Source organism: Alosa pseudoharengus, unplaced genomic scaffold (genome assembly GCF_046254945.1).
Source record: "Alosa pseudoharengus isolate Yale_2024_CS ecotype anadromous, Long Island Sound unplaced genomic scaffold, YU_APseudo_1.1 YU_APseudo_1.1_scf_1, whole genome shotgun sequence".
Lineage (NCBI taxonomy): Eukaryota > Metazoa > Chordata > Actinopteri > Clupeiformes > Clupeidae > Alosa > Alosa pseudoharengus.
The window spans coordinates 36,631,515-36,641,514 of NW_027468564.1; the positions used below are offsets into that span (position 1 = coordinate 36,631,515).

Sequence of the window (10,000 nt, forward strand, 5' to 3'; positions counted from 1 at the left end):
TATTATTCAAAAAAAGGAAAACTCCTTGCTCAAGATGCAAGACAAGGCAAGTTTAATTATATAGTGCAAGTCATACACAGAGGCAACTCAGCGTGCTTCACATAAAAAAAATATAAGAATAGTAACTAATAACAATAAATAAAATCATAAAAGTGCCAGGACGTTTTTCCTTCTTGTGTAATATTCTTGCTAGTTGTATTCATGGCCTTTTCCTTTCTGTCATTTGAGTCCGAAAATTGCAACATGGAGTTTAGGTTTTATAACAGTCTAGTCTACTTCACGAGGCATTAGTCTCTCTCCCCTCCCTAGCCTCTGTCTGGTTTCGTTATGTTGTTTGCGGATGAGCTCGGAGAGAGAGAGAGATAGGGGACGGATCACAAATCACGGATCGCTATTTCGCTTTTATTGCCCTCAACTGAGGAAATTCCTCTCCACCGTTCATTACAGGCGGGTCAGCAAATACAACAGAAAACACTTTAGGCCTAGTTAGCTCGGCTTGCAGCAGGGGACAGTCTGGGGCAGGAGATTTAAGCGGCTAAGCTGGCTACGTGTCTTGGCGCAAAAGCAGCAGGCTGTTGTGACTAGTAGATGCCATTGGGGTTTGCTTGTGTTTTTCGGTTGTTTTTTTTTTTTTCCTTTTTTTTTAAAAACTCTTTTTTTTTAATGACTGTGCACTGTTTCCCTGATGTTGCTGATTGTGGTTGAGGTTCACCTCTGCATTCTTGTGTGTGTGTGTGTATGTGTATGTGTTTTAGGGTGTGACGGTTGAGCACATCTGCAATGAACTGAGGAGTTTGTACGTGGTGAGGAACCTCTCCTCGGAGTACCCTATCGCTATGAGCTGCGAACCGTCGCCCACTGCCAACAACGAGATCCATGTAGCCATTGTACGTACACACTTTTGGTTGTCCCAGAGCAGGCACTGAAAAATTATAGAGATATGCAAAAAAAAAAAAAAAAAGCATTTATGAGTGTTTGTAGAACTTTTGAACATTCCCAAAGGTCACTAAGCATTGTTAAGTTTGCTTGTGGTTCTCCTGAGGAAACTGTGCTGCAACACACAAGGATTCTTCCATCTGGTTTACTCTTAAGTTGTCTGGCAGCTGTCTTGTAACACAAGGGAAATGATTCCATAAAGCAGAGTTATCTGCGTTAGCCAGGCAACTGCACTAAGTAAAAGTTGAAACAGCATTATTTAACTTAAGTCCTATTCCACATTGTGTTTGTGTCTGTTTGTGTGTGTGTTTACATGTGACAGTTATTGGTTGGAAACTCAATTCAAACTTTAGCTTTGTGGAACAACTCAATGTATAATACCGACTTTAATGTTTGTGTGCTTTGTGTAAAACGATTGTTTATCATTATTTTTAGTCGACAGAAGACCCGAGGAGCAGTCATGGCCCGATCAAGGAGATCACAGATAAAATAATTGACCTGGTGAGCAAGCGAAACGGCAACAGCACCATCATCACTGCCATCGCAGAGGTCCGTGTGCAACGCCGACAGGCCCACAGTCCCACCGGTAAGATGACTACATGCTCCGTCTGTTGTGATGAACTTGTGTGTGCTCGCAGAAGTAATGGACTGGTCTGACGTGGACGTACCTGCCATAACGACATCATGTGGTCTTAGTGCTGATGACTTAGTGTGTGAGGTTGGAATTCTTTGTAGTTTTGAGTAGGTTCCTTTTGCTTATTGTTCTAAGGATGTTCTTCATTGCTATAGTCATGGCCTGCATGCAACAACAGACACATGACTGTAAACTGAGTAATTCGGTGTGAAAATGCATTAGTAGTCTTTGTGTTGTCCAATAAATAACACAATTAATTAACTATTAAATACTAAGTGTTAAATAAATGCAGTCCATTCTCTTAGTTGATTCTTAGTTGTTTTTTGAAGGATTCTAAGAGGTTCTTTGTACTCAGTCGGTTCTTTCTCTGTCACCCAGCAGACTACCTGGTGCCGCTGCTGGTTTCCGTGGTGATCGTGATCTGGGTCCTGGTGCTGGCGTCGGCGTTCCTCTGGTGCGTTCGGCGCCGCCGCAAGCAGAGCAGCCACGGCGGCAGCTCGCCCGCCAACCCGGTGTCGTCGTCGGGCTCCGGCTCGTCGGCCTCGTCCTCGCTGGCCACCTCCGAGGAGAACAACGCCGTCAACAACGCCCGCGAGCAGCTGCACCAGATCCGCAACCCCATCGAGAAGAACGCAAACGCCAACGCCCTGGCCATCGCCGTGGCCGCGGCAACCGCCGCCTCCACTGCTGGCACGTTGGCGCCCGGCAAGGACCTCCCGCACGGCGGCGACAAGAACGCCGTCGCCAAGAACGCCCAAAAAATCAGGACAGCGGCGGCACTCAGCAAGCCCGAGGCGGCAGGCGAGCTGTCGGAGGACGAGGAGCTGGCGAGCGGCGGCGGCGGCGGTGACAAGCGTCTGCAGAAGGCGCGGTTCCCGCTGCAGCCCGCGTACACGCTGGTGGACCGCGACGAGAAGAGCGCCAACGGCACGGCCACCAACGCAGCAACCGCCGCCGCGGCCAACAAACACGCCCACTGGACTAGCAAGCGAGACAACAGAGATCTGGAGTCACAGCAGAGATTAAACCGTATGGAGTACATCGTATAGTCACCCAACCCCCACCCACCCAACCCCCCCCCCCCACCACCACCACCAAACCCTACCGCACCTTCTGCACCCAGTTAAAGTGTAACGACAGGTGGAAAACAAGGCACAACAACAACGGAGAATGAGTTGGTTGTTAGCAGGAACTAGTTGGGAGAAGGCCTCCCTGGTGTCAGCTCAGGCTCAGAGAGGGCCTCGGATGGTTCCCGTTGGTTCCTGTTGGTTCCTTAGAAACCAAGGTGTCGCATTCATGAGAGTAGAGATGATCATTTTTATGAGATGAAAAATGACAGCTAAACAAACAAAAACAAACAAACAAATAAACAAACAAGCAAACTCAATCAACTAAACAAAAACAAAAAGAAAAAAACGAACAAACAAAGTAAAAAGAAAAAATGATACGTTTGTTTTAACTTATATCCAGACAAGCCAGCTCACCCTGGCAAACAAAAAAGAAGAAAACAAAAGCAAATTTAAAAGGGGTTGCTGTGATCTGTCCGATCTTCAGATGTAGATTAGCACATCTTCACTGCGGTGCTCGTTTCACCGGGGATGGACGCAGAGTCTGGTTGATCTGGTTTATGGGCACACACTCTGGAGCGCGAGGGGGGTCAAGATGCGACTCTCGGCAAGGCCTTAGATCAAGGTCAAAGGTCATATCGACCGGGCTATTAGTGTCAGACAAGCAGTCAAGAGAATAGTGCCTTCCTTACACCTATGCCACAGCAACCATTGGAGAGAGTTTATTATTTATTGTTATGGTTTTTATTATATTATTTCCTCAAATTTTGCTTTTTCTTTCGATCTTTCTTTTTTTCTTTTTCGTTTCTTTAGGCGGGCAGGCCGGTCAATCTGATGGAGTCAAAGTCAGCTGTTGCTGGCATTATGAAGAATTTACATGTCAAATTTAGAATCTTTGTGTAGATATGTACATATTTTTTAAAAATTAATCATTGTGTATATTTGATTTATTAACTTAATAATCAAGAGCCTTAAAAATATCATTCCCTTCTGTGTTTTTTTTTCCTTTCTTTATTTATATGCCTTTGTTTAGATTTGAAGGTTTGACAGCTTTGTAAGCTTGCGACTTCTTATTTTTGACAGAAAATATTGTTTCAACATTTCGTAAATGCCAAAAGTGTTCTTGAGACAATAGTTTATTTTTAACGATAGAATGGGCATTTGTTTGCCTGGAATAATACACACACACACACACACACACACAATCTCTTTCTCTCTCTCACACACACATATACATACACACACACTCACACAGACATGCACACACACACAAGTGCACAAACACACTCACACACACATACAGATACCACATGTTTTGTACAATGACTGTTTTGAAACAATTTCTATGGATTGTATTTTTTTGCCAGGACTGGTTTGTAATTATGTATATGTTGATGAAGAGCTGGTTGGGGTAGAGGCATAATTTGGGGGTGGGGGTGATCTTCGACCCCAGTGTAGAAAAAAATGTGGCTGCTTTTGGTATGGGAGACCTGGAGAACAATTTAGACAGGAAAAGAACACACATTTTTAAGGGAACAACATTGTACCTGGAATGCAGCGATTTATGTGTGTGTTTGTGTGTGTTAAATAAATCATTGACATCATTTTTACAAAATGACAAAATGATTCAAACTGAAAATGAACTCTAAATCAAGTGAGGATGAATCTCTTATTGATTTCCTCTGTTTGTAAACATAATTTCCATTGAGCAAGAACCATTTAAATACTTAGAACTGAGATTTACAAAATTAAAATGCAACAACAATAACAAATGTCCCTCTCTGAGCGCTTTTCCCCAGAGGAACTAAATTGTTGATGCGCCACACACAGGTCTGCCAAGCGAGTGGTTTCACCCCCCCGGGGGGGCTAATAAAACTGCGGTGCCGTGTGTCCAGCCAGCTGACCCCTCACCCGAGCGTTCAGAGCGCTTACTCGCTCACACAGAACACAAACCAAACCTCCATAACCGAACATTTGAGGCGAATTTGCCCAGGCCATTTGTTGGCTTGGCTTATTGAGAAATGTGAAGTACAAAAAAAAAATTAAAAAAAGCGTTGGCAAGCGTTTCACATTGTGATATTGCTTTTCTGTTAGGGCTGTCACTAAGATTAAAAAAGAAATACCCCAAAGCAATATCTCTGGGCACGACTCTGGAATTTGTCACCTATTGCTATGTAATTCCACAATGGCTTCAACGTTATGGACTGTTCAAGACAGATATCACTTTACATTTCATCTTTAAACTTGAGAATGAGTCCATGTTGTTTCTTGGAGAAGCATTCCTGGCAATAAGTCATGTATTGTTGTATGATTTTTTTTTGTTTTTGTTTTTCTTGTCATGGAAAGTAATATTTATTAAATATTTTGTATAAAATGAGAAGTGCTGCTTGTGAGTGTTATTGATTTTGTTTGGTTTGGATGGTTAGTACAGGTATACTTTCTCTGTGTGTGTGTGTGTGTGTGTGTGTGTGTGTGTGTGTATGTTTATGTGTGTATATGCTTCTGTGAGTGTGTGTGTGTGTGTGTGTGTGTGTGTGGCAGTGGCGTAACTATAGTAGGTGCAGCAAGTGCAGTCGCACCAGGGCCCGTGACCTCCCGGGGCCCGTCGCTACCCCTGCCCTGCCTCCTTTTGCGGGAAACTTGTCATGTGTTTGAGTCTTTACGTCCTATGACCCTTCAACTCGCAGGTGATGATGAACTGCTTGAAAAGGCAAGACGTTTGTCAGACCATTATAGCAAGGACATTGCACCGACATTCCCAACACAACTCCTCTCATTCAGGTCTTGCTTTAAATCAGAGATTTCACAGAAGTCCTCTATTTTTCAACATGCCAAAATGCTGGTGGTAGATTATGACAGTGTAACATCCACATTCGGGGAAGTGTGTACTCATGTTGTTTCTGACATTGCCTGTGACTGTGGCAACAGCTAAGCGATCTTTTTCCAAACTCAAACTTATTAAGACCTATACCTAATAAGCAGCATGGGGCAGGAGAGGCTCCGTGGGTTAGCTATCCTGTCCATTGAAAATACGAGAGCCAGAGCATTAAATATTGGGAACACCGTTGACGATTTTGCACAACGAAAGGCTTGTAAGATGGCCTTCTTCTAATGGCCTAATTCACACATATTGGGGATTGTATGCATATGAATGATTTTATTAAGCAAGCAATCTACGCTTGCAGTTTCAGCAGAGGGTTGAATAAGCGCATTGAGTGTTCCCATAATTCCATGCGAGTTGATGTTAATGCAGTAATATTAGATTACCCTGGCCTGCAGGCTGTTAATAAAATTATTTTTTTAATGTTTTTACATGTAATGGATATGTAGTAGTGTGTTTTTTATTTGAAATTGTAATCTGTAACTACTAAACTACTTCGGTGCCTCAGGCCCTTTGCATAAACAATTGAAGTCACCCTTAATGTGTATTGCATGTATCAGAGCTAATTCATCCTGGGCCAAAATTCGTCGGTATGGGGCCCGCTTAGCGGTCTCGCACCTGGGCCCACCATTGGCTTGTTACGCCACTGGTGTGTGGTGTGTGTGTGTGTGTGTGTGTGTGTGTGTGTGTGTGTGTGTGTGTGTGTGTGTGTGTGTGTGTGTGTGTGTGTGTGTGTGTGTGTGTGTGTGTGTGTGTGTGTGTGTGTGTGTGTGTGTGACCTGCCATGCCCGCTGCAGAGAGAGGAGCTCTGCCCGCACCCACATTCCCACAGTGTAACAGTGTAACAGTGGTGACTTTGTCTCTGTCTAGACGTCCTAAGGCCACGCAAACCTCCCAGCTGACATGTGAGAGCATTTAGAGATGGACCGAGTCTTCCCTCCCTCTCGCTCTCCCTCTCTCTCACACACTCTCTTCCTCTCTTTCTCTCTCTATCGCTCTCTCTCTCTCACACACACACACACACACTCTTGTCCCTCTCTCTCTCTCTCTGGATTTCTCCCTATCTCTCGCTTTACTCTTGGCCTCTCTTTTAATCTTTCACTCCTCTTTATTTTTCCTTCTCTCCTTAATATCCCCCCTTTCTCTCCATTTCTCTCCCTCTTTCTCCTCCCATCTCTCTTCTCCATGTCTTTCTTCTTCTTTCTCCTGCGTTATCCCCCTCTCTCCTCTTTTCCTCCTCCTCCTCTCTTCCTCCTCCTCTCTTCCTCCTCCTCTCTCCTCCATAGTCTGCGTGGGAACAGCCGAGCCAGTCTCACATAAACAGCATGAGATGTGCTCACAAAGGCAGCCGGCGCAAACAAACAAGCCTCTGGAGCAACACGTGCCAGACTCTTTCTCTCTCTCTTTCTCTCTCTTTTTTCTCTCTCCATCTCCTTTCTCCAACAGATGAGGACTTTCTCTCTCTCTTTCTCTCTCTCTCTCTTTTTCTCTCTCTCTCCTCTCTCTTTTTGTCTATCAAGAGATGGAGCGTTTACTCTCTCTTTCTTTCCTTCTCTCTAGAATGGATGTAGGTCTCTCTATCTCCTTTCTCCAACAGATGACTCTCTCTCTCTCTCATTTTCTCTCTCCTCTTTTTTTGTCTATCCAACAGATGGAGGGTTTACTCTTTCTTTCCCTCTCCTCTCTACAATGGATGTAGGTCTCCATCTCCTTTCTCCAACAGATGAGGACTTTCTCTCTCTCTCTCTCTCTCTCTCTCTCTGTTTCTCCCTGTCTCTATGACAAATTAAAGACTCTATCTCTCCCTCTTGTTTTCCTATTCCAAGAAATGTTGCCGTGACCTTGTAATAAGTGTTTGTTTATTTATTTGGTTTGTTAAAATGTCTGTCATGGTTAGATACTACAGTATGTGTGTCTTTAGTGTGGCTTTCAAACGGAAAGCCACCCTTCACTCATGACTGTAAGTGCGTTCGTCTAAGAGATATATTAGGATAATCACATCGAGAGGCAGGGTTAAGGGGCTTCTTAAAGATGTTGGGAAGTCAGATGTTTGTGTGTGTGTGTGTGTGTGTGTGTGTGTGTGTGTGTGTGTGTGTGTGTGTGTGTGTGTGTTCTTTTTGTATGTATCTCTGTGTTTGTATGTAAGTGAGTTTTTTATAGAACTTTTTTGCACATCAGTGTGTTTTTGTTGAGTTCATGTGTGTGTGAGAGAGAGAGTTATTGTATGTGCGAATTTGTGTGTGTGTGCATGCTGGGCTTTCGTATGTCCAAGTTTTTGTTTGTGCGTGATTCATTGTATGTGTGAGTTTTTCTGTGTGTGTGTGTGAGTTATTGTATGTGTGTGTGTTTAGACGTCTGAGAGGACGTGTGGTCGATCGAGTAGGGTGTGGTTCCGCCATCTCCATCGTCATCTTGTCTTGTTGAGAACCCAGTCCCGATGTTTTCCCTTCCATGACACGAGAACACAGAGACGATACTCTCATTTGTTTTTTCTCCCTCAAGACAAACTCTCTCTCTCTCTCTCACACACACACACACACACACACACACACACACACACACACACACACACACACACACACACAAGCACACTCATTCACTTGTAAAAAAAACACATTATACAAGTTTCAGTCGTAACAAGGATAAATGTTCCAAATCACCTCAATCCTCAGCAGTACAGAGAGTTCTCATTAACATGCAGATGTTGACACACAATGTTAACAGCATGTTAACATTCGTGAAGCTAGGGTGACCAGACGTCCCGAAAAATTCGGGACAGTCCCGATATCCAAGCAGTTGTCCCGAATCCCGAATCCTGCCCTAATTGTCCCGAAAATTATACTCAATCAGAATACTGAGTAGTTATTTTCTGATAAACATTAAAAACTGTCCGTAGAGAGGTTGAGTCGACTGCATGCAGCCCCCGACGGCAGCTAAGTGTCTGGATGCAGCCCGGCTACTTTGTTTCTTTTTGACGTTCTATAATTAGGCGCGAATATGCACTGATTTCGCGAAGCCCCCACTAACACAAAACGTTAAGGGAACGTTAGGGAACGTTCGGGAACGTTAGTGTATGGTTCCCTAAAGGTTAGTTCGAACCAAACCAAAAACGAACGGTTAGGGAACATTAGGCGCCGAGGACATTGAATGTGCAGGCAGCGCAGCAGGCAGAGCCAGCGTGTGTGCAAAATAAATACGTCGGCAGTTCGGCCTAATGTCCATGTCGTTTTAACATAATCTACTTAATCTAACAATTAATTTGTATTCTTACTTAATGACCCATAATTTTGGTAAGGCTTGTTTTAGCGTTAGGCTATTATCCTTATTCTGAAAGGTCTGATTTGCACTGTTACGCAGTCATTGGTTTTTTTTTTTTTCCCCCACAATGACATTTTGAGTTCAGGATTTCTCTGTTGTATTTTGAGGCAGACTTGATCTTTGAATAAAAATGTGTTTTGGTACAGGTTTGAAAATTCGCTGTAAGCCTACCATCTCTCTCCCCCCAACCCCCCCCCGCGAAAAAAAAAAAGCGTCCCGAATTTCAGCCAATCTCATCTGGTCACCCTACTTGAAGCATTTCATTTATTATTAATTATTATATTATAATTATATATTATTAAGCATTCATTAGGCATATAAATATACATACAAATATTTAGTTGTTAATGCTCATGAATAAAATAAGTGACCAATGATCTTTCTTCAAAGAAATGCAATGCAGTAATCTCAATATAAAAAAGTGATTAATTTCATTAAGATGGAGAATATTAAATTAATATTAAAAATCTATTTTTTTTTTATTTGGTCGGTGCAAGCTAATTTAGCAACATAAGTTAATCAATCAAACCTTAACATCCATTCAGCAGTTATCCTCATGTGTGTCTTACTACTCACAGGCCAGGACCTGTTGGCAATAATCACAGGTGATAAAAACACAACAGAGAGTGACTTTAGTAATCACAGGTGATGAAAACACGACAGGGAACGCTAATTCTACCATGTGCCAGTGAATATTTACACCTCTGGGCGTTTATTGAGAAAAATGACTTGGATAAACAAGAAGCCACACCAGACGATCCCAGTAAGTAGCAAGTAAGTCTTTATTTATATCGCACATTTTTCTTTTATGCGCAGAGTGCAACCCAAAGCGCTCCACACACAAACATCAACACATAAACAAGGAAACGAACGAATAATTGAAAAATAAACAGAAGCAAGATGCACAAATCAGTTAAACGAGAAATGTGCTTGTAGTGTCACATTGCATCCTTTTTTCTCTAACTGTGAAGTTAGCAATGGAATCTAATTTCTAATTGATCATCTTGGTAAACCTAATTCTGAGATACAGACTCGATGCACCCCGGCTGTTGGCAGTGAAGTTTTCTTCACTTTCTCAGTTTGTAAAATACAAGCCTGAGCCATTGCTGTGGCTGCAGATAATGATATGTGTATCATTCCAAGGGTAAAAAAAACTGCCTCTGT

General features: G+C 43.0%; 1 protein-coding gene across 2 annotated transcripts in view; it reads left to right on the forward strand.

Annotated features, from left to right (window-relative positions):
* The window catches only part of jag1a (jagged canonical Notch ligand 1a), a 44,914-nt gene extending 42,270 nt beyond the window's left edge, over positions 1–2,644 (forward strand). Inside the window, exons 24-26 of one of the 2 annotated variants that reach the window (XM_076288293.1) lie at positions 756–887; positions 1,372–1,522; positions 1,949–2,644. In XM_076288293.1, the coding sequence (XP_076144408.1) occupies positions 756–887; positions 1,372–1,522; positions 1,949–2,619 (954 nt within the window). In that variant the 3' untranslated portion in view covers positions 2,620–2,644. The remainder of the gene's footprint in view (positions 1–755; positions 888–1,371; positions 1,523–1,948) is intronic. The other variant, XM_076288294.1, reaches the window with a different exon arrangement.
* The last annotated feature ends 7,356 nt before the right edge of the window (positions 2,645–10,000 follow it).